Genomic DNA, 26,197 nt, shown 5'->3' on the forward strand with positions numbered 1-26,197 from the left:
GACTCTCCAATTAGCCTAACCTGCAGGTCTTTGGACTGTGGGAGGAAACCGGAGTACCTGGAGGAAACCCACACGACACGGGGAGAACATGCAAACTCCGCACAGAGAGGCCCCGGCCAACCAGGATTCGAACCCAGGACCTCCTTGCTGTGAGGCGGCAGTGCTACCCACTGCACCACCTGTGCCCCCCTAATCACGAAACAGAGGCATGTAATGTGATTTCAAAGGTGAAGGTACATACATGCTAATGTTAATTCTATCAATTTATAGCACTGTATTTGTTACTCATATCGTGAAGCTGTGGTGAATTTTCTAGGACGGTTATCATAAACGCCAACCCATTGGCAATATTGACAATATTGGGCGGAAGCACTTTTACTGTACAGTTTTATTGCAAATCAAGGCATTTAAAAGCAACCAACCCTAGTTAGCAGTCATTCGGAGAGTAGCTTTGCATGAAAATTTGAAGGTGAGCTCTATGGTTTACATAAAAAGGCTGAAATTGTACCAGTATAAGAATATAATGGTACAATATATTGGTTGGGTTATGCTACAGTCAGCACTGGGTACATCCCTTTTAACTTATATAACTGCTTCATAATTTCCCATCTCTAAATGTTCATAGGTCACAGTCAGAGACAATATGCTGCTGCATTTGGCTTGAAGCATAACCACTTGTGTTGTTTTGTGTAGCTGATCAGAATGACTATAAAATAAATCATGAAAAAAACATTACGTCTTAATTTAACTGTGATTAGCATCCATTTACTTGCGAATGTGGTCATTAAAGATCCCATGACCCTCTTCGCAAAGTGTAGGGGGTCCCCTGGTGTCCTGGCTAAATTCCAACCCTGGCTTTCTGACCCTGCCACCTAATCATCGTTTAATTGGATAAAAAAGTGTTCTCTCCCTCTCCACCTCAGCTGATGAGTGAGCATTCCGGCACAAAATGACTGCCGTTGTACCACCCAGGTGAGAAAAGCGCTATATGATTGCAAGGAATTATTATTCATATTATTATTGTTATTACAATTTTATAATAATAATAATAATAATAATAATAATAATAATATGAATATGAATATGAATATGAATATGAATATGAATATGAATAATAAACCTTCGACAGCTGCATGTCTGTGCATTTCCCTGGTATTCCTGTTGTTCACTGTAGTACTAGCAAAGAACATTATTTCTGTAAGCGTGTGTCCAATCTGTTTTGTAACTGTCCTCTTACAGTAGGAAAGGTGCTATTCATTTTCTGAGCAGTGAGTGCGGCCTTTTCTTAGCATCATGTCAATCCATACATGGCACATACGGTAAAGTATGTACTGTACAACATTCCTCAAAATACTATTTTAGAGATCCATCTGTACAATAGTGGGTATGGGAGATTGTATGTATGATTGTATGTTGTATGTGTATGTTGTGTATGTTGTATGTGTGCATATATGCAGACTCAAAACCCACCTTTTCAAACTCTACCTTAGTCCTCCCTCCTGATTTCCCCTGCCCCTCCTTTCTGATATCCATATCCTTGTCTAACAAGCATTGTCTAACCTTGTCTATACAGCATTTCATGTGTATTTTGCTAGTTCTGGATGTGATGCTTTGACTTATGGTAGAACCTATGCACTTGTAAGTCGCTTTGGATTAAAAGTGTCTGCCAAATGACTAAAATGTAAAATGTAAATGTAAATATAACCTGATTATTCTTCAAGTTTGTATTACCGGCCATTAAAAACAGATATTACTTTACATCATTATATGCAGCATTTTGCATTGGTATCTCTGTTGTAGAAAAAACAATTCAATAGCTTGACCTTTCTTTTGACTAATTGAACCATTTAGCAGCCTGGAGACACTTAAAAATAGCACATGTGCATACAACAGGTAGAATTGCATAAAGAAACTTTATTCCATGTTGAATTAATTCAAAATGGAATAACAGAATTCCACATTTTGAAATGCCACAATTAACAGTTAATGATGAGCACTCTCATTTGACTACAATGGCAAAGTAAATCAACACGAGGAATTGCAGTCATTGTGGTGCAAGTATGACAGATTGATTAAATCATTTCATGCATTGATTAAAGCACAAAAGAAGACAATGCAATTAGGGGTATTTATTTAAGGGAACTACAGGCTCTTTTTTAAGGCAGACCTTTTACTTGGCTGAACAATGGGTATTTCACTGTGAATTCATGCTCATTTGCTTCCTTGATTGTCCACAAGATTTTTCTTGCCAAATTTCAAAGAGCTGAGACTTCAAAGGCAGCATATCACTAAAATAGAGGAGAAAAAGCAGATTCCCAAGAGAAGAGACAAACAAATTGATCAGTTCCACATCCAGTAAGTTAGAGATGAAAAAAATTGCATTCAAGAAGCTGCCCTGGTCATATTTCAGATTTCCCAATATTACTGCCAGGTTTATCAAGTGCATGAGGTTTATATTGACTTAACCAGACTACAAATGCTGCCAGTAATATATGCCGATATCTCAATTGCTTAACACTTCCAGAAAATCGAAGGGTACATCTCTAATTTATTTTGTATGTTCTTATATTTTTGTCTTTTTTTTGTTATAGTCATTGTATCTACAGTGTACGAATCTCTCCAGGAGATATATTCACTGTAATGTCAGTACAGGTAAATGGATCCCTCTGATCTCCTTCATCTGCAACTGCATCTATCATCTCTTCAGCTTGGATTTTGGGTCACAGGCTGGATTATGTTGGGGTCCATCTGCTGTGCAGTCTGGAGTCCAGATGTTTGCGCATAATACCCCTCTCTCACTTTGATTTCTCTTCTTCACCTTCCTTCCCTGGCATCTTACTTTGATACTTAATCCATTCCCTCATCGTCGGATGCTATCTGTTCACAGTCAGTATCAACCCAAGCATCAGCCCAGCCATTTTTTTTTGTTATTTTTTTTTTCTGCCTGGTCATCTAAATTCAACTCTAGAGACGTCAAAAATATTTGCTCTCTTTTTCTCTTACACCAGCAGTGTCATAAACAGGAGGACTGCCTGGGGATGGAGCAATTTACCTGCATTTTAAACATGAGCTCAAGCCATGTTAGCTCTGGAAACTGTCTTGAGCCGAGATTCCTTTCCCATGTAAGCTGAAGTTTTAAACTAGAAAAGGATTTATAGTGAATGTATACTGCCCTGTAACAGCCAGCTGGAGAGAACTCCACTAAGGGATGCATTTGATAGCATCGTTCTTGTTGTGTCCTAGAGCTATAAATGTAAAAGTGAATCTCCATGTACACCAGGCTATTTGGTCCATAATGGGGTGTGTAAAAATCCCCTGGGAAAAGAATCATGCCTTCACAATGCCAGTGTTTCTTGATGCTGAACACCTTAAAGGTAATTCAATCTTAATCTTCTGTGACGGTCTTTAAACACAAACATTATGCATTTATGGGCTCTGCCATCTTAGTGTTGGGAATTCAGCAATTCTTGTCCCATTTACAAGCTTGTCATTTTTTTAATTTAAGGAGCTAATTTCACATATCTGTTTTTACAGGCTTACTATGCGTTAAAAGCATAATTTACATTCAGGGATTGCATTTTTTCTTCATGGTTGCCATGTACTGTATCCAAGCTGTTGAATCAAAGTATCTCAAGCAAATGTAATGTAACCTAGGTGAGGAAACTTATTAGGTATCCAGTGTATATTTAACCACCTTTCATCATGATGACGCAGGAACATTATCACAATTAATTGTCCTTGACCTTTATATGAAACTCTAAATGAACAAGGTGTTCTTCTTTACAACAGATATTGTCGTCTGCTCGCTTTGTCTTCCTACACATGTCGTGCGTGGGCACAGACTGTTCTACAATGTAACACTGCCACCCGCAGGATGCATTAGTTAATATCAGATTCCACAGAAAGGGAGAAAAAGGGAGGCCCATGAAGTGTAAAAAATTTCTATTTATAATAATATTAATAATAATAATAATAATACCATTGCATATAATGGACATAATCTCAGGTGCTGTAAAACAATTCAATCATAACACTCAAGTCTTCAAGTCTTCATTCAAGTCTTTCTCCTGTCTAATTTGCAGAAATAATTTGAAAAATGCAGTTTCTTTTATTCTGGCTGTTTTCTTTTACCAGGGTTGTTGTTATTATTCTGTGATGTGTATTTAATTAATAATAGCTATTCACTTCATATACTGCTCTAGATGGGATCATTTTTTATATCTATATACCTAATATGAAAAAGAATACAAAGACGCAGTTCAAGTTGGATCATGCAATATGTTCCATCAGATAGAATCCAGAAGTGTCTGAAATTTTGCAGAAGAAAAGGATACTACTCTTGGTGAACATTAATTAATCTATAATTAATTAGTTGACACAAATGGAAAATGTTGTCTTTGTCAGTTTTCTAGAATATGAATGTTTTTTTTTAGATCTGATGACTGCTGGGTGATGATTGATGTCCTAGGAACAGAGGAATTTTCACATTGAAACAACGCTTTTCTGCAGGGAAGATGCTTGACATGAGGTTACTGCATGTAGTGCTAAGTAATGACTGACAATAAGGTTGCCTTCTAATGGTGTGCATACACAAAGTATGTCAAGAAAATCCATGACTCGCCATTATGGAACTACTTAAACTCTTTACTGTTATAATACTGCTTTGTCTCCAAATTATTTTCACTATCAATATACACTCACTGAGCACTTTATTAGGTATTTATTAGACTTTTTTTTACTTTCTGTTCTTCTGCTGCTGTAGCCTATCCACTTAGACGGTTGACACATTGTGTGTTCAGAAATGCTGTTCTGCGTACCACTGTTGTAATGAGTGGTTATTTGCGTTTCTGTCACCATCCTGTCAGCTTTGACCAGTCTGGCCCTTCTCCTCTGACCTCTCTCATTAACAAGGCATTTTTGCCCACAGAACTGCTGCTCATTGGATGTTTTTTTCCTTTTCGCACCATTCTCTGAAAACTCGGTTGTGCGTGAAAATACTAGGAGATCAGCAGTTCCTGAGATACTCAAAACACCCTGTGTCGCACCAGTTATCATTCCACAATCAAGGTCACTTAGATCACATCCACATTCTGACATTTGGTCTAAAAAACAGCTGAACCTCTTGATCGTGTCTGCATGCTTTTTGCATTTAGTTGCTGCCACATCATTGGCTGATTAGTTATTTACATTAATAAGCTGGTGTACAGGTCTACCTAATAAAGTGCTCACTGGGTGCATGCATACTATATAGCATCATCATATGACCTCAGTATAATAAGAATATGTGCCTCATTTAAAGTCCACAACACAAAGCACAACAAAATGTTCACTCACTCATCTGATTATATTCATTGGCATCATTTTTATCCCATCATAGTTATGTCATTTGGTATTCCTTCAGGTTTAAATCTTGAATGTCTGGATTTTTTTCAGTCTGAATTTCTTTTGTTTTTCCCAGATCACATGTAGGTGTCAAGCAGGTATTATTCAATTGATTGCCTTTTGGAAAGTGCAATGGCTAGCACTGGATAGATATGTTCAGATATGTTGTGTGTGGTGGGCTTTGGGTACTTGGTATTGTCTCTGGTTCAGGGTTGATTTGAAAGGAATAATGGTGTACTGAATAGCTGGCTGAGTGCAGTCTATCATGCAAATGTGGGGACAAGTGTTTTGTAATGTGTTACCATGGATAAAATCAGCCTGAATCAGAACTTTTTTCTTGCCTCTTGTGTTTAATTTTCTTGTAAAAGACAAGCATTGACCATTAACAAAGTGTTGGTCTATTTCTTTGCCAATTGTCCTTTTTCAAATGTTCTGTGGAATTAGAGGCAGTTATTATAGTTTGGTCGGAATAGATATTCCCAGTTGTACAATAGGCACGTACTGTATCAGTGATGAAAGAGATTAATTTGTTCTTATTTTAGGTTCGGAAATTGTTTTTGACTAGTTCAAGACGAGTACATTTAATCAGGCCATACCAAATTACTTTTAGCTCTTTAATATAACAATACATTCTTCGTATTTGGTCATTAAAATAATGAATTTATACTGCATAGCTAGTCAGCTGTAACGGGAATGATGATTTTTGACAGATATTGCAGAAAAGACTACCCAACTAACACACCACCAACACTTACAGCAGCAACATGGGGCATGTTTTGGGCAATTATCTGGCTACCTAAATAATTCTGCTTTGTGGAACAGATCCTAGTTTTCCCATCTAAGTGAGACACTGGATTGGTCTCACATCTTTTGAGAAACCTGGTTTAATGTGTGCACTCAAGTAAATTGCATAATTTTTTTGCTGAAGAATACAACGGCAGCATCCCTCCCAGGTTTAGAGCATGCAACCTCCTGCCAAGCTTGATTATTGAAATGCTGCCAATCCCATTTATTTAAGTTGATTCCATTTGATTCCAAGCATCTTTTCAATGCTTGATGATCTGTTGATTCCTTTGTGGTGGAAGTTATGCTTCAATAAATAATGTGATCATTGCAATGCAAAAATTGTATTAATTTTTTTGGTTCTTTGCTCGATGTAAACAAACCTGCGCTTTTTGTGCTGACATTGCAGATTAAATATACCAAGAAGCCGACAATGAAAGTGACTTATGTGTTATGTATGGCAGTATCATTTTTACAACCAAGCTTTTCTTTCTTCCGCTTGTTTTTCAAATGCCAGGAAGCAATACTGCCTTTAGAGGTAATTCCAAGTGTAGTTCCAATGAATATAGTTCACCAGTTCTTTTCATAGAGAGTAAATAATTGAATTTTAATTTATTTAATTATAGGCAATCACCTTTATGTCACACATAAGCATTAAGACACACTCTGCAGTCAAGTGTCCGCGCGTCATCACACCAGCTGTTTAATAAGTTGGAGCTCATGTTAATAATTCATTATAAGAATTTCACAAAACAGAAAAATAAAAATATGTGAATATCTGGTTCAGTTTGTCTATAATTATGGAGGCCTAATAGTGGAACATTCTATTTAAGCAATAACTCACAACAGGCAGTGGTATATTGTAATTTTATCATAGCTAAGGGGCATTGTTCGGCCTGATGCGCAGCAGAGGGTCGCAACCCCCGTAGCTGTGATAAAATTACAATACACCATATACTGGAGTTATTGCTTTTATAAAATGGTTACCAAATTATGATAATATAGATATAATTGAAACAATCCAATTAAAAGCGTTTTTATTAACAATGTCATTCAAAGAATAATTTTCAAGAAAATAGTTTCCACGTTTTGGCAGGTAGTGCCAAGGCGTTTCTACACAACATTAATAAACTCTAACGTTGTTCTGTCAAACACGCGAGCTACCATGAGTGAACAAACAAACATTTGCCTTATTGATATTTATGTATGTTCCCATTTTGAAAACACTGAAAAGCTGTCCAACATCATTGGGATTTTGGAGAAGGTGCATTGCTCCACATGGTGAGAGCTGTTCTGCTTAATCTGGTCCCCAGGTTTTGGTCACCAGAGAGCTCTCGCACTTCTGGCTGCTTACGGACACAAATCTATCCCACCTCAGGACCTGCATCGGATAGTTTCTGAATCATGTGGAAACCGGACGCTGTGTTAGTGTAGCTTTGCTTCTCTGTTTGTTTGCAAGGTGATTGGCATGCATCATTTTTCATTTGACATGCATGACTGCTTAGCCACAAGGGATAATTGAAATAGAGCTCTAAACAAGCATTAGAACTCATAGCAGTGATATATAGTTATTTTATCACTGCTATTAACCAATCAGATTGAGAGATTTGTCTTGCCCGTTTTATAAATAGCCACATTTTCTTGTGTTCAAGTACAATCACATTATTTTATTTTTAAAAAAGAATAATTCTATTAGCGTCTGTTTTGTTTTTTAATTATAATTTGAATTCAAAAGATATGCAGTGCTGAGCTTGTCTGACAAATAAATAACCAAGTTGTTTTTATCTTCAAGGTTAATATCCTTAGGGTTTATAGTTGTATGAGGAATAAACATAGGAGACCAGGCAGGAAAGAGGTGGAGATACGACTATCAAATGCGATTATGTCTGGTTAATATTCTGGGCTCCTCTGCACTCACTGAGCAGTGTTTACCCTGCGCTTTGTGTGTCTTGGGCGCCCGAGGCCAGACTGGAGGAGACATCAGGCTCCCATGTGGGGTTCATTAATTGCACCAAAGTAAAAGAGGCATAAATTCACATAAAGGTGTCCTCTAACAAGAAAAGGCAAGGAGCATTTCTGGTAATTTTCAAGAGCAGGAATCTTAGCATCGGCCATCAAAATCTCCTCAAAACACAGGATAGAATCCTTTTTTGTGTACATGTACAGTGTAGTCTGTACAGTAAGTATTTGGACAGTGGTACAATTTCTGTTCTTTTAATCCATCACTTTGGATTTGAATCTAATTTAATTAATGCGAGGTTAAACTGCAGGCTGTCACCTTTAATTTGAGGATATTTGCATAAAATTCAGAAGATCCATGTAGGAATGACTTCACTTTTAATACATATTCCCCCCATTTTAGAGGACCAAATATAATTGGGCATTTGGCTTCTCAGTTCTTACTGATTAGTCAGGTGTATTCCATCGCGTCCTCTGTGCAGGTATAAATAATCATTAAGTATCTAGTCTTGATTCTAGGTTTTTGATTGCCTTCGGAGTCTGTTATTGGCGTTTGTCAACATGAGGACCAGACTTGTGCCAATGAAAGTCAAGGAAGCTACAACAAAAAAAAGGCAGAAAAAGTAGGCTTACTGAAACAAACAGTCTGGAACATCGTTATGAAGAAAGAGAGTACTGGTGTTTGGGATCATTGCCTTGCTGTGGGATGAAGCACCGTCCAATGAGTTTGGAGACATTTGATTACACTTGAGCAGATAAGATACAGAATTTATTTGGCTGCTGCTATCAGCAGTTACATTATCAGTGAAGACAAGTGAGCCAGCACCTGTGGTAGCCATACATGCTATCTGCTTTATAACTATAAGATTCACATCAACATGTAATACAGATGTGGAGGGGTGCTTTGGTTCTTGGGTAATTCCTCTTAGCCTCCACACTTTGCTCTTTCAAGTCAATATTGGTCTCATCTGTCCACAGTACCTTTATTGTGCAGGCTCTTTTAGGAACTGTAACCTGGCCATCATGTTTCTTCTGCTAACTAGTGGATTGCATCTTGCAGGGTAGGGACTTTAGATCAGTTTGTGCAGTTGGTGGAGAATATACACTGACACATCCACACCTGCCACTCTGGCCCTCATGTTGACAAACACCAATAACAGACTCCAAAGACAACCAAAAGCATAAAATCAAGACCAGATACTGAAAGCTTTCTGATACCTGCACCAAGGAAGCCATTGAATACACCTGACAAATCAGAAATAGCTGAACAGCCAACTGTCCAATTACTTTTGGTTCTATACATTGGGGGGGACCTACGTATAAGAAGGAATGTACAGTAATTACCCAATATGGATGTAAATACCTTCAAATAAAGGTGTCAGTCTGCACTTTAACCTCATATTCATTATTTAATTTCAAGAACAGAGCTTGTACCCCTGTCCAAATACTTACAGACTGCACTGTATGTGTATAGCCATGTGGGTGTGTGAGTAGATGTGTGTAGCCCCATAAATTAAATATTAAAAATAATGCCACCAAGTATTTTGGCTACTTATTCCTGAGGCAGGCGGCACGGATGGTGCAGTGGGTAGCACTGCCGCCTCACAGCAAGGAGGTCCTGGGTTCGAATCCCCGTCGGCCGGGGCCTCTCTGTGCGGAGTTTGCATGTTCTCCCCGTGTCTGCGTGGGTTTCCTCCGGGTACTCCGGTTTCCTCCCACAGTCCAAAGACATGCAGGTTAGGCTGATTGGAGAGTCTAAATTGCCCATTGGTATGAGTGTGTGAGTGAATGGTGTGTGTGCCCTGCGATGGACTGGCGACCTGTCCAGGGTGTATTCCTGCCTTTCGCCCAATGTATGCTGGGATAGGCTCCAGCCCCCCTGCGACCCTGTTCAGGATAAGCGGGTTCAGATAATGGATGGATGGATGGATTCCTGAGGCATTGATTAAACTTCTGTGTTAACACATGCATTTCTAATATAACAACTCTGTCTTTTTGAGGTGTGCCTCAAAGTTCAGGTTGCACTGAACATTACACATTTTGACATATTGCACCAGCAACTATCACCTTTGAACAAATGTGAAGATTTATGAAAATAAACAAATGTAGAAGTATTTCCATGATGAATACATATTGCTAATTAAAAATTTAAGTCTCAAAAAGACTAAAATAGGAAATGGTCTCCAGCAAGCAGTATGTTATAGTGATATTGTTATAGTGAAAACAATGAACACAGCTTTTCACCATCCTTTCTGTGTTTGCGGGGCTGGCTGTAGGCATTATCAGAACTTTTGGCTGCTATAGGCATTGCCATTGGAATTCCCCCACTCTCCCTCAATTGTGCAACACAATTGAGCATACCCACATTCTGATTGGTTAGAGATTAGAATTAAGCCATCCTACACATGTCCCCCCCCCCCCCCCCCCCATGATCTTTTCATCTAAATAATTTAACTTTATCGTCACAGTTAATAGAGTTAATGTTATTTCAGATTCATATTATTCAGTCAATATATTGATTTCAAAAGGGTCTAATCAGTGCCTTTTGGTCACAACCTGTTTACCAAACATGCATCTTATCCCCCAGTTGGCTAATAGATACACTCACTGAGCACTTTATTAGGTATTTATTAGATTATGCTGCTGTAGCCTATCCACTTAGAGGTTTGACACATTGTGTGTTCAGAGATACTCTTCTGCCTACCACTATTGTATGATCATTTGCATTACTGTCACCTTCCTGTCAGCTTTGACCAGTCTGGCCCTTGTCCTCTGACCTTAACAATGCGTTTTTGCCCACAGAGCTGCTGCTCACTGGTTGTTTTTTGCCCCATTCTCTGCAAACTCTAGAGACTAACTCTGTTGTGCATGAAAATCCCAGGAGATCAGCCTTTTCTTAGACATTTTCAGTGCAAGAAACCTTGGAGTGGTGATGGACAACAGGCTGTCCGTCTCCGAGAACATCGCTACGGTGACCTGGGCATGCAGGTTCTTCTTGTACAACATCTGGAGAATCTGAACAATCTACCTACTGGACATTCTACCTATGACCAAGGCTCAGCTTCCAAGCAGAGGCAACCAGATTTTCTGCCAAGATTTCCTGGTACTTTCCTGGTATATTGTGCCATTGATCTTAAATAGTGCCCATGGATCACTGGCAGCAAAAAATCAATGATCCACTGCCATATTTTCCTTGTAAGCATTCTATTTTTCTGCCAAACATGTTGATGGTGTGTATGGTCAAAACATTCTATTATGGTCTCACCTGACCATAGCACTCTCTTCCAATCATAATTCCAATGAGGTTTGGCAAACTCAAGGTGCTTGGTTTTGTTTATTGTGCTCAGTAAGGGCTGTCTTTGTGCCACCCTTTCAAAGGGTTTGCTGGTATGGAGGCACCATTTTTTTTGTCTGTCCCCAAGACACAACTAATCTCTGCAATTCTTAAATTGTGATCCTTGGATTACTTATGGCCTCCCTCACCATCTCCCTTACCATCTGTGGGGATAATATGCCCTTGCATCCTCTTCCTGGCTAGTTTGTAACGATTCCATATGTTTTACGCCTTTTTATTATTATTGCACTTACAGTGCTAACATACGGTATGTTTAACCGTATGTATTTTTTTTTTACTTGTGATGGTCAGTTACCATCAGTGTCTTCTGAATTGACAGTTATTTAACTTTTCCCATGCTGATGGTTGACAAAGGGAATTTGCATGCTTGTACATTTTTTATACTCTAGTGCAACAGGAAGTGATGGAATGACATAATATGGTTCCTTTAGATATTTGTTTGATTTTATTTACAATAATTGTTAGGGGTGCCAATCATTTTCAGAAAGAAAATAAAACTCAATAAAAAACAATGAAACATGAGAGTAAATGCATTGAAATACAAGTATATAGTTTTCTCGTATTTTTGAACATGAAATATATATAATTATGCATGTTGTTTTTTATATGCAGCCTTTTTTCTCAATTTTTATTAAGGGTGTTAATAAATCTGGAGCCCTCCATATACAGTATCTACAATCATCTGCAAAATAAGCAGGTCAGTGTTATAAAAACTGGCCTAATTTTCTATCTTAGGTGTGAAAGAGAATGCAAAAGATAATAATATTCCATTAGATTCTGTAACTGGACCTGTGGCAGTGCCTTGAGAATTATGAGCAGTGGAGGAGCACATGGTTGTGTAAACTGGCTAACAAGCATTCTAATTTCCAAATATCTAGCAAAGCAATTGCTCAGCACTAAATAAGGACAAACAAGCAGCTGGAAGAGGTTCATGAACTGATACAGGAGCTAGCTAAATATATTTTCAAAGAGTCTATGTTCATTTCTCTCAAATTAATCCACACAGAATGTTATCTTCTGAAACATGTTTTTTTTTTTTAAAGATTCCTTGCAACAAAATTTTGGTGATTAACTGATTGACTTTTTTCAACTCACAATAGCCTTATTCACACTAATTTTTGTGGCATTATATTCCTGCTTGAAATGCAGGCATACTGCAATATAGTCAGACAAACCAACCTTACCAAGTGGCCCAACAGCCTGAAAGCAGGTAGACGAAGGAGGAGGGTACTGTGAAATGAGGCTATTTTTGCTTCCGTCTGCTCTTGCCAAGTCTCTACGGAATAAGCAATTCTGGTCTTTTGAGTGTGGATAGGGAACCAAATGCCTGCATGGAAACACCAGCCAAAATGTCATTCAGTTCTACTGCTGTTCTGATTAAAATATCCAAGCACCTTTTGTATTGTGGTCATGTTCTGTGTGTGTAATGAGTCTCTCAGGCTGATGGAAAACATTTTACTCTTTTGCCTTTCATGTTCTCTGGGAATTCTCACTGCTTCAGAATAGTTTTTTAAATGCCAAATCTCTGAGGCACCCTTAGCCTGGAAAGAAAAAAATTCAAACGGGTGCATTAATTTATAGGGAGCATTCCTGTGACTCCAGAAGGATGTCATTTCGTACTTGGGAAACATTACAGGAGAAAAAGAACCGCAAACCTTAAGCAAAAATATTTTCATTATGTGCGACACGACCTCATTTTGTATTAATAAAGTGTGGATATAGAAATTTAGGCTTTGAGAAATTCCATTAAAAGGCTGATGGTAGTAAACCTTTTTTGTCAAAAAGGTCTACAATCAGACAACTGCAAGTATTTCCTTGGTCATCATTGTTAGGTTCAATTCATGCTTGTTTCCATAGTTACTTGCAGTTTAAAACCAACAAAGCTGCGTCTTTTTTCATATGCTGTAGTCATTTTTCAGTTGTGAAAATACACTCACTGAGCACTTTATTAGGTTTTTTTTTTTCTTTTTTTAAAATTGATTCATTAACTTTTTGTTCTTCTGCTGCTGAAGCATATTCACTTAGAGGTTTGCCGCATTGTGTGTTCAGAGATGCTCTTCTGCACACCACTGTTGTAATGTGTGGTTATTTCCATTACTGTCCTATCAGTCTGGCCCTTCTCCTCTGACCTCTCTCATTAACAAGACTCATTTCAGTTAAAGATAAATCTGATTGTAGAAAAATCACAATCAGAAAATTGCATTGTTTTCATTGAATACTGCACCTCCACCACACATCAGAAGACTGTAGTTACCCATTCAGATGGCAGACTGATTAGAAGGCAAAATCTAGGACAGATTGGGAACTTCAACATAATAATTCCCCTGTTCTTTGTGATGACATGGTCTCTAATGATCAGTGTGAATGACTTAAAAGTATTTTCAGCAGTAACCTGTTTCTTCCCAGATAGAAGTAAATGTATTGCATCATGATCATGATACAATATAGTGTACACTGTACACACAAATTAAATCCATAGGATTACTGTTATTGATTCTACATACTTTTAGCCTGAGCAACACTGTGAATTTCTTTCAGAAGAACCTTGAGCAGTTTTGCTCATCGCTTCACTCTGGTGAATGTATGCTGCTGCAGTCAGGTGGAATTACTGCTAAGGCTTTCTAAATTTATCATTAACTGCATGAGCAAATTTATGGCTTCAGTGTTTAATTACTGGGAGTCTTCAATAATTTCCAAACATCAGTCCTTGGAGGAGGACGTACAGTCAGTCTCCCAGCCCCAAACAAAGAACAAAGGAGAAAAGGAGGTTAATAAATTTGAGAGGAAATAAAAAAGCAAACTAAACAGTTACATACAGCAAATTATGCCTCCAAAACGCTGGCTGTAGCATGTCACTAACTTCCATGGCCAAGCAGAATGCACACCGTTCAAATTCTCCACATTAGGTTATACTCCATGAACACATATTCTGAAATATTCTAATAAAGCTTATTTTGATATGGAAAAGAAAGCTGTAGCCTCTTAATGTTTCAGTGAAGCATAACCCCCGCCTCTTTCTCTCTCTCTATATTTCTCTCTTCATAGGTCTGTTCATCTTGTGAGTGATCTTGCCTTCATCTCTTGACATTTGGAAATATGAACCAGTAAGTGTCTGTGAATTTTCAAAAGGTTAGGGTACAATCTGGCACTTACAACTATACATTCTTCACTCTTCTGGTGCAGGAAAAAGTCATCCTGTTATGTTGCTGCATTCATGTTGGCCAAGTAAAACTATGGCACTTACTACAGTAACTGTCACAACTCACAAGAGATACAATGCTTGGGGGAGGGGGGGTTGTGTTGGCGAGTTGTGAGCTAAAGACTACAACTCAGCAGGAAGATACATCACAGACTCCTTTATATGCTGTCAATTTATTTCCCTTCGCTTTTCATCATCTCCAAACTGGAAAATAAATTGCTTGATCAAACATTATAGAGTCCCTTCATCAGTTGGCCGAATCACAAAAACAAATTACAGATAGCAGCTAGCTCCCAGTGCCTAGCTCCCAAGCCTGGGGTTACAGACAGGGGAATTGCTGTAATAAAAGTGGCAGTAAGTTATCATCTTAGCTTTATTGTTTCCCATTTAGGGCTGTCTTTATAATGCTCTGTGCCATTATAACACACACATGTACTGTGTAGCACAATCATTTCTAATAAAATCATAATCACAATGTTGACACTGGTTGTAAAATTCAACATTAGAAAAAACAAAAAGAAAACCAGGTTAAAAAAATAAATATGGAATACACATGATTGTGCTTAATATTCCTTTAAACTAATGACTCCTTTCTTAAGTTTATAGACAGTGTGCTTCCTTGAGTCATAGTACAAGTATGAAAATATTATGGCATGGGATGTTCATTTCACATTGGCTCATTACATGAAGGAGAAAGGCAAAGGCTGGAACAGAGTTCTGGCTTGGTTTAATCCCTATTCAGAACAACTAATTGTGATCGTGTGTGGTAAAAATAAGGTTTAGGACTGATATCTGAAGCCATATCTGGTTGAAAAGACAAAAGTTAGTGAATAAAATGAATCCCCAGTTTCATTTCATGACACAACTTCTGCGGGCGGGAACTTGGAAGAAGGGCCAATCCAAGAAAGTAGCACTATTCAGAAAGGAAAAAAATTAAACTTTTATAAATCAAGTGGCACTATGTTGGCTGCCAGTGAATGTTATTTTTAAATCGTTTTTTTTTCTCAGTAGATGTATTCAAGAAGAGCTTTAGTGAAGAAAGTGGATATTCTTGTTGTTGATTTTTTTCACTTTTGAAACACTGTGTTCAGGTGTATTATTATGTGCATTTTGGTCAAGAAAAGGAATTTGATTCACACAAATAGAACTTTCTAAAAAGGCTGACAAGTACAGCCCTGCTATTGCTTTATATGCCACAGACAGTGCTCAGTAGACCTTACAAACACAATGTACTTTCTTTTCCACTCACTGACTGCATTGTGCAGCTTATTTCATTTTTAATGGCTGACTTTATAAGCAGAGGCAAAGTATGGTTAGAAGGAGCACCCCTTACATTCACATGACAACACTGCCCTCAAGTGGAATCAAAATGCATTGCAAATTTCAGCATTAATCTTGGACAATGATACTTGCAGGGTAATGTCATTACTTAAAGCAAGATATTTCCCAGATGTTTGTGAAATAAAGTATAGTTCAGAACTTGTATTATTTACTAGTCTTTTTGTTACTCTTTATGTAGGGTGTGAATAATCTTGGGGGTGCTGCCAACATTCCAGGATTTCAGCTAAAATTTTCATCATTGACACCACTACCCCTGCCTACCGTCTAGTTACAGCAATCATCTTCGGTCTCCTGCATTATGATTGTATGAATCTTTTTACCCTCACACATATTGTCTCATATTCTTTCAAAGTGATGTTGGTAATCTTAAAAGAACACTGTCATTCTAACTGGAAAGATGCATATTGAGCTTTAGTGGAAAATAAATTATCAAAGTATTTTAATGCGGTTTCATTTTATTTCAAGATGGACGCAATATACTTTGAATGTTAAACACTAGTGACAGTTTGACATTGAAAACCATTGTTTTAAGATAAACAGTAGATTATCACAGATGATCTTACATCATATGAGGTTCAGCTGTTTTTCAGACCAAATGTCAGAATTGGGAAGAAATGTGATCTAAGTGACTTTGACCTTGGAATGATTATTGGTGCCAGACAGGGTGTTTTGAGTATCTCCTGGGATTTTCACGAAAAACAAAAAACATCCAGCGAGCAACTGTTCTGCGAGCAAAAATGCCTTAATGAGAGAGGTCTGAGGAGAAGGGCCAGACTGCTCAAATCTGACAGGAAAATGACAGTAACGCAAATAACCACACATTACAACAGTGGTATGCAGAAGAGCATCTCTGAACACACAACACGTCAAACCTCTAAGTGTATAGGCTCCAGCAGCAGAATAAGTCTAATAAATACCTAATAAAGTGCTCAGTGAGTGTATGTGTTGGTGATGTAACTGCTGAATTCATTTAAATACACAGCTGCTTTTTTAACTCAGAAAATATAAACTTAATTGATTGTAACTGTAAATTTATATTGCATAAGCCTTATCTTTTCTGCCTCAGCTTTTAAGCAATGGGTCTATATCTTTTCATTAAAGAACTGTCTTCTGTGACCTGTTATAATGTTCCCCACTTGTTATACAGTGGGCTCCAGAATTATTGGCACTTTACTTTTAAAAATAAACAATATAATTACTGATATAAACTCGAAATGCTTTCACATTTCACAAAGCTGCATACCCTCATTTACCAACAACTCTTGGTCTACAGAACCAAATCCATAATAGATTTTAATTCCAAAAACATTTAAAAGGTGGAGAAACATCAATAAGAAAATCTAAAATCTGGGCGAAAATCAGTTTAATCCGAACTGTCTTTTTTAAAATCTGGAAATCTGTAAACAGCAGTGTGTGTGGCTACTGCGAGGATGCAACAATTGGCATTTAAATAGGGCGAGAACCCATCCATCCATCCATCCATTATCTTAACCCGCTTATTCTGAACAGGGTCGCAGGGGGGGCTGGAGCCTATTTCAGCATACATTGGGCAAAAGGCAGGAATACACCCTGGACAGGTCGCCAGTCCATCACAGGGCACACACACCGTTCACTCACACACTCATACCCATGGGCAATTTAGACTCTCCAACCTGCATGTCTTTGGACAGTGGGAGGAAACCGGAGTACCCGGAGGAAACGCACGCAGACACGGAGAGAACATGCAAACTCCACACAGAGAGGCCCCGGCCGACCGGGATTCGAACCCAGGACCTGCAGTGCTACCCATTTGCACCATCTGTGCCGAATAGGGCAAGAACCAACAAACAAAAATATTTAAATGTGTCCGGGAGCACGCAAAATAAACAACTTCCCATTCACTCTGAAACTTTGTGAGAACATCGATCATCCCTATTTGGTGGAGATTAAGTGCGTAGTGAACAAACATGAAGCCTTGGCTGGCACTGGCTGCGGCTCCCAGTGGCGTTCGTGCTGACAGGGAAACACAGAGACAAACAGCAGGTCAACCAACAGTGGTTTGGAAATAACGTTGCAAGATCGCTCACTCAGCCAAAGTGCCAGGAAATGGATTGTCCCTTTTATGCAGGATTAGAAGGCAGAAAATAACTCTCCGGGTTGTGGCAGTCGGCAGACCGGCAGGAGCATCAAGTCGATTTCCCCTGAAGGAGCGCCCTGAGGTAAGTTCCCAGTTCTTTTTTAAATCCTGGCTTGTAGGCAGGTGGCAGATCATGCAGGGAGACTGACCCAATCCTGTGCCATCAAGTCAAGTGAGGGTAATAATTCAATAAAGCCTGCAGTGATATCAGGGGGAAGATGGGAAAGAGAGAACAGGGACGATAGAGAACGAAAACAAACATAGGCCCACATGGCCTATATACAGAAAGGCAAGTGTCCATTATTAGTCCAGGGGCGAGATGTATACATAAGAATGCTATAATCTACATTTTGTATAGGCCCACTGGAACATGATGAGCCCATGTATGAGCTTATCTGACCAGTATCGGGAATGCAGTTGCAGAGAAAATGTGTTACCCCCATCGTTGTGGAAGGAAATACAGCATAACTTCTGCACAACAAAGAACCGAGTACGGGGATGCTATTGAAGTGATGACTGAAAAGTAGTTTAGCTAATGACACTTTCCGAAGGTGTATAGTTTGTATAGGAGTTTCTTAGGAGTTCCAAGGAATCACTTGTCTGAGCGAATATTTCTGCTTTGACACCACAATAGAGGGCATTTTCAGTGACGTGACCCCAGTTTATATCGGTGTGCGTCTAAATACATTCTCAAAATTCTATTTTTATTCACTGTTCTTATAAACAAGGAACCAACCTGCTTGTGAATAATAAATAGCATGTGCAATTGTGGCAATGGACCTCAATTAATATATTAGTATACAAGATGTTTTTATTGTGATTATTGTACTTCGTTTTTATGATATTCTCGACCGGTTGCGGTCTGAGGAGAGCACAATGAGAGGGAGGTTGAGACAGAGAGAACGAGGGGGAGGGTGACAAGCGGAGGGGTGCAAACACTTTTTTTCAGGATACAAAATATTGTATAATGTAGTACACAAAATGCAGTATTTTACACAATAGCAATTACTTTACATCTGTCCTTTTGGAATCTCCAAAGGTCCTCTTTGGAAAACTGCCGAGACATAGCTTAGAAAAAACTATGTAGAATGCTAATTTTGGTGATATTATCATCACATTGATTTGTCCTGCATTGTGGCTGTGGCTTCAATGTGTCTCTAAGTGCACCAGCCAAAGCGACAATAATATGTATCCACTCAAAAACAGAAAATATTTTCAGTGAGAAAAAAAGCTTCCACTTTCACTGTGTTTGAGCCTCTGTAACTTTGTAATATTGAAAGTAATTCTCTCAGCAGAAATGCTTTTGACAGTGCAGCACCAGATAAACTAGGACCTGAGTACAGGTTCATACATGCTGCAGTTTTCCAAAATGAACATTGCAAATTTAACAAAGGCCAGCCACAATCTACTATATCATCTGCACAAAGGCACATTAAACATATTTACTCAAAGGGTTACCTTTCAGAAGAGACCCGGATTATGCCTGTAGTCAAAAGGGTTTAAGGATAGTAATCATTTTATTTTGGGTATGTAATGTTCATGCTTATGTCAAGAAAATGGGCGATACTTAAGGGATTAAAAAATACAACAGAGACACAAAAGATAGAGAACAAAATCAATTTATTTCTAGATCTGCATGCCATATAAAATCCTGAAAAAAATCAAAGTTTTGCCTAAAGCATTTTCAGCATTACAAGTATAAATACCTTTACCCTCTTAAAAGTCTGTTTCTGGTTGATATACTGTATATTCAACTTTGAAGGCTGCTGTTATGCTTGGAAAAGCCAAATTACATTTGTAAAATATCTGAACATGATTTAACAATTCTGCCTGATCCATGGTCTCCATTTATGGCAGTAAATGATCAATTTGGCACATTTCATATGCAACACCCAGAGTATGAATATATAACATTGTTAAGTGACAAGCAGTATCATTCAGCTGAACCATGAAAATATAACATACAAGTATCCACCAATGTAAACCCAGGTATCATGCCAAAAAACTCTTATATACACTTGTTTAAGAATGGAATTATATACATGGCAGCAATCATTGGCAAACTTGCAAAAACCTTTACAGTTATGTGAAATATCAATATGATATATCTGTAGATTCACTATTATGTAAACTTTTTATTTGCTCTGACAGACAAGACTTCTGACATTTACGTGCTAATGACTTTGGCATGATTCAGCTAAAAGCTTTGAAAACAGTTTATTTTCAAGAACTCATATGAAAGTTCCAGTAATTCTCTCTGATAAAATAGTTCTTGAAGTGTTTTTATTTTCATTTTATTCCAGTAACAATAAATATCGAATATTTTCACAAACAGAAACTGTTTTCAAAAGACATGTGCATGAGTCATTTTTTAACTGAAATGGCTTTCAGTAAAACTACTCCGTTTTTGCAGCAAGCACAAAAAATATATATATTCACAGTGTTCCTTGAGACCGTCCAACAGTAAGAAAGACATTTGTCACAGAAAGCCTACAACAGAAGAGATGTTTTTACCTGTCTAATTACATTCTGTTTGAAAGTGGCTATGGGCAGGGAATAACAACACTTTAAGCAGTCTGTGTTGATGACGGATAAATCATTTGAATTTGAAACTTTTTCATGGAACCATTACTGTATCGGTTTTAATCCGTTCAAGTCCATTGTTTTCTGTCCATTTAGTTTTCAGTGTTGAATGCAAGTTTTCCTCTTTGTATACAATTTGTATGTGATTGAAATGAGTTCCCTTCCATTTTAACCACTGTCATACACATTCAGTTTATTTAAATACAGTTTATTTTAATACCTTGAGTTCTTTTCAGTCAAAGGGAAAATCCTATTTCAGTCCAGAATTTATGTACAAGGTTTAGAAATTGGGAACACATTTTTCAACAATGGAAAAGTATGATGAATTGGTCATCTCTGTTTACCTGTACATTTTTAAGCTAAGCTGAGGTTTCATGGAATTGAGACCGTTCATACTGCGGAAATGTGTTACCATAATAATAACAATAATAATCATCATTATCATCATTATCATCAACATCAGAAATACTTCAGGTCTACTCCAGTTTTCTGTCATTGTAAGTTCATTATTTAACTGAAAAATCCAGGGTGTTGTGAGTTGGCCTGGGCCCCAGTGCTGTGAAACAGTGCCTGGTGTGGAATGTGATTCAGATGTAGATCTTGAAAGTGGTGTAACATTAGTAGAACAATTAGTGACATCAGAGGCCACAATATTGGCACAGAATATTCAGCAGAATGGCGTCTTCAAGGCAACTTTACAACCACGACACAGGCACCAGCTCTGCCAATGTTCAGAGCCACCTCCTACAAAACAAATAGCACAAAAAAATTAAATGACCAGACACAGCTAGATGAATATAACCACTCTGAATAAGCAGAAACAGCTGGTAAGACTAGGTCCGCTTCACTTGATTTCTCAAGTGTGAGAAAGATGCTTTGACAAACCTGATGCACAAAAAGAGAACATAATAATACTAATAATAATAATAATAATAATAATACATTTTATTTAAAGCGCCTTTCACGTCACCCAAGGACACTGTACAGTAGTGGCAAGTGGCAGTCATAAAACAACATATAGACAGACACTGTACAATTATTAAAAGACACTATACAAAAATGTAGACAATAAAATAAAATAAAGTATATAAAACAACAATCGGATGGGACATGGCGAGAGTGAGATGGAGGGGTCAGTTAGGAGTAGGGAGGAAAAGCAAGAGTGAAAAGGTGAGTTTAGAGCTTGGATTTGAAGGTGGACAGTGAGGTGATTTTCCGTAGTGCAAGTGGGAGGGAGTTCCAGAGTTTGGGGCCAGCTACACTAAATGCCCTGTCACCCATAGAACGGAGATGTGCAGTGGGGGTGAGCAGGAGGTGGGTATTGGTGGAGCGTAGGGTGCGGGTTGGTTGGTATGGGGTCAGGAGGTTTGAAAGATAAGAGGGTGCAAGATTATGTTGGGCTTTGAAAACAAGTAGAATGATTTTGAATTGAATACGGTATTGCACAGGGAGCCAGTGTAGTTGATGGAGGATGGGAGTGATGTGTTGCCAGGGCCTAGTGCGGGTGAGAACTCTTGCAGCAGAATTTTGAATGTATTGGAGTCTGTTTAATCTCTTTTGCTGAGATACCAAAGAGAAGGGCGTTACAGTAATCAAGTCTGGAGGTTATGAATGCATGGATGAGAGTCTCAGCAGCGGTGGGGTTAAGTGAGGGGCAGAGTTTGGATGATGTTGATTTGGTGATGTTTTTTATGTGAGTGTCAAATGAGAGGGTAGAATCAATAATGACACCAAGGTTTTTAACTTCAGAGGTAGTGGTAGTGAAATAGCCGGCGATGGATAAATGTGATAGTTTCAGTTTTTTCAATATAGCTGGTGGGGCAATGAGTATGGCTTCTGTTTTGTCATGGTTAAGTTTGAGAAAATTCTGTGTCATCCAGGTGCTAATGGCATTGAGGCAGGTGACCAGATTGGAGGGAGGGAGTGCGTGGGAGGGCTTAGTGTGAATATAAATCTGTGTGTCATCAGCATAGCAGTGAAAGTTTAAACCATACTGACGTAAGATGTCACCAAGGGGGAAGATGTAAATAACAAAGAGCAGGGGACCTAGGACAGAACCCTGGGGAACACCATGTGAGAGGGGTGAATTGGGGGGCCTGAAATTACCTATGGAGACAAACTGTTCCCTAGCTGTGAGATATGACCTAAACCAGGAGAGTGGAGTGCCAGCGATACCCAAGAGTGTTTCCAACCGGGTGAGCAGTGTGTTGTGACAGACCGTGTCAAAGGCAGCAGTGAGGCCCAGCAACAGGAGAATGCTGACATGGCCTGTGTCAGCAGCAGTGAGCAGGTCGTTTTACGACCTTGACCAGGGCCATCTCAGTGCTGTGCTTAGTCCTGAAACCGGACTGAAACACTTCCCATAGGCTGTGATGTGTCAGGTGTTCTTGGAGTTGGGAAGAAATAGTGCTCAAGGAGCTCGGCTATGAATGGGAGATTGGAGATGGGTCGATAGTTTTTCATATCATCAGCAGCTGCTCCAGATTTCTTAAGGACAGGGGTGATAGCTGCAGTTTTGAGTAAGCAAGGAACAGAACCAGTTAAAAGAGATAAATTTATAATATGAACGAGGAGGGGGCATAGAGCTGGCAGGCAGTTTTTGACCAGTGGGGTAGGCATAGGGTCCAAGAGGCAGGTAGTGCTCCTAGCCTTAGTGGCAAGGTCATGGACAAAGTGCTCATTGACAGGTGTAAAGGCAGAGAACAGCTGAGCTGGTAAGGTATGGGAAATGGGAGCACCACTTGGCGTGATAGCAGTAGGGAGTGATTGATACTGACTGTAGATGGCGCTGATTTTGTTTTGGAAGAAAATTAAGAAACTCACAGCAGATATCAGTTGAAGGGGTGAGTGGAAAGGGTTTGGTAGGCTGGAGTATCTTGTTGACTGTGGAGAAGAGGGCTCTAGGGTTACTCTGACCTCTGGCAATAATGTTGGTGTAATGCACAGATTTAGCCTCATTAAGAGCCTCCTTGTAGGCCAGGACATGGTCTTTATATGCCAGCATGTGCACCGTTAGTCCAGTCTTTTTGCTAAGCCGCTCCAGTTGGCGGCCAGCAGCCTTCATTTTACGCAGCTCAGGTGTATACCATGGAGCAGAGCGAAAGAAGGAGACGGTGTGTGTTTTCAACGGGGCAATCTGATTTAACATGTTAGATAGATGAGAATTGTAGAATAGAACAAGATCATCAGGACACATGTTAAGTGGCTGATCTGTGAGTTGGGATTGCAGTGTGTCTAATAGTTCAGCTGTTTCAATGTTCTTGGTGTTCCTAAACATAATGGAGCGTGATGGACGGGGGCGGCGGTGAGGCTCAGGAACAGCAATATTGAACAAGACAGCTTTGTGGTCAGAGACAGAGAGATCCTTGGGGCCAAGGTCAGATGGAGAGATACCAGCAGTGCAGACAAGGTCTAGAATGTGTCCTTTCGAGTGAGTGGGAAAGTTTACATGCTGAGTAAGATCAAAACAGTTTAGCATACTGAGAAAATTATCAGCAAAGGTACAGTTATTTGAATCCACATGTATATTAAAATCACCCAGAGCCAGGATAGATTAATACATAGGGAACTTTCTATAGACAGCCCTGATTGTGAGTTGTAGTTGTCCATCTGTTCCTGGTGATTTTATTATGTTCCAAAAACAACTGTCTCAACATCTTGGAATAGTTTTCAGATTAAAAAAAAACTGAGTATCTGTGTTATTTCTGGTATACCTTAAATGTGACCACTATAGAAATTTTGCCACAAGATAAAATGCATGCTAATGTAAAAGATATGCAGATAATGTCATTTATCATTAAGTCCATGTATATGCTATTGAAAAGCTAATGTAATGCATTGCTGGATAAATCGTAAATAACAATACAAGCAATATTACAATATGTAGAGTCTATGAGTTCAACATTTTCAAAAAGATGACATTAAGGGACTAATTAAGGGACTACTAATTGTTATTCCCAGTTTTTGCCATTCTTTATTTGCAGGTGATATAATGAAATATTATTGCCTGACTGCAGAGGTAATTTGATATTTACATGAATTTAATAGATGCTGGTACCACCTGCAGGGAAGTAAAGACCAAGCTAACACATATTTGGGGATAAGACTTGCCTGTCAGAGCAAAAAGGTATCTCACTGCTTGAGTCAAGTGTCAGTTTGGTCACAAATTAAACACTTTTCATTTCTGTTCTCATCTTCTTTTACTTGAGAATGATATCAAAATTTGGTGGCAAAAAATAATAATAAATACAAAAAAAACTAATTTTGTTGGCAATTGAATGATTATCAAAAATTCATGTCACATTTGCACACCAAAAAAGACAGTTATCAAAAAGGAAGCAATCCTTAGTTTTGGTCATAAAAATAACTCATGTGAATTAACCATTGTACTGCCAATCCAAGAAAGAAATATTTCAGCTGAAAAATGCCAGACCAGAACATTGGGGATTTTTGCATATCATACTGTATTTAGAGTATTATTAAATAGCTACAGTAGAGAGAACACTTTTTCAACACAGCACATTTTCAACGCAGGTCAAATACAATAAAGTCAACATCTTTGTGCCTCATCTAAGCATCAGAACATACGCATCATCCTCTAACCATAAAGCATTTTTTATTTTGGAGAGAATCTTTCTCAGAAGAAGCACAAATGTAGGACACAAGCACTCTTGGCCCTGGTCTCCAGCTGAGGGAATCTCAACATGCTGAAAGGTTTAATCCAGGGTTGAAAATGTGACAGGGCATGCATTCCTATTTACCCCCGGTGAAAGTGTCAGTGTGAGATCAGTATATATTACTGGTTTGATGGAATGAATGCACACTGTGACCGGTATAAGAGTTACCTCAGTCCACTCATTGTTCTGTGCATCATAAGACTCCACGCTGTTCAGGTAGGACTGGCCATCATATCCCCCGACAGCATACAGCCTGTCACCCAGAAGACAGACTCCCACCGCGTCCCGTGGCACGCTGAGAGAGGACACAGTGGTCCACGTGTCTGTTTTTGGGTCATACCTACAATGAGATATCAGGGTTTAGTTAATGACCAAATGTATTAATCGGAAAACATATACGTATATACAAATAATAATACTTTCACATTGCACTTTCAACTTTTGATGAAAATTATTCTACTTCTAAACATGATATCTGGAGGTCTGTCTTGGCTTTTAAGTTCTGCAATTGATATTTATTTCAAGGCCAGGCACCAATGATTGGTTAAAATGTAAATGTCCTTGGTTCTTAAGACCAATACCAATTTATCATGTTGCGGACAGTATACGATCTTTGCTGCTTTCACAAAAATATAACATCCTGACTGAATAAAATAGGCTTAATATCATAATATGTGTTTTCGTGTTTTTGTATAATATACCTTGTTAATGGCTGGACAATGGAAAAAGAAACCTATGCCCAACCCCCCATCAATTGCCTTTCAATGCAGAAAACTGAACATGAATCGCAACATAATGTGATC

The 26,197-nt window shown here is 38.6% G+C and overlaps 1 protein-coding gene across 4 annotated transcripts in view; it reads right to left on the reverse strand.

The window, feature by feature from the left end:
* Positions 1–19,738: 19,738 nt before the first annotated feature.
* klhl4 (kelch-like family member 4) overlaps positions 19,739–26,197 on the reverse strand; it is a 117,460-nt gene continuing 111,001 nt past the window's right edge. For all 4 annotated transcript variants that reach the window (XM_061236710.1, XM_061236709.1, XM_061236711.1 and 1 more), the window contains exons 10-11: positions 25,563–25,734; positions 19,739–21,462 (exon numbers count right to left, since the gene is read on the reverse strand). In XM_061236710.1, coding sequence (XP_061092694.1) covers positions 21,403–21,462; positions 25,563–25,734 — 232 coding nt within the window. In that variant the 3' untranslated portion in view covers positions 19,739–21,402. The remainder of the gene's footprint in view (positions 21,463–25,562; positions 25,735–26,197) is intronic.

The sequence above is a fragment of the Conger conger genome, chromosome 3 (assembly GCF_963514075.1).
Source record: "Conger conger chromosome 3, fConCon1.1, whole genome shotgun sequence".
NCBI classification, from domain to species: Eukaryota; Metazoa; Chordata; class Actinopteri; order Anguilliformes; family Congridae; genus Conger; species Conger conger.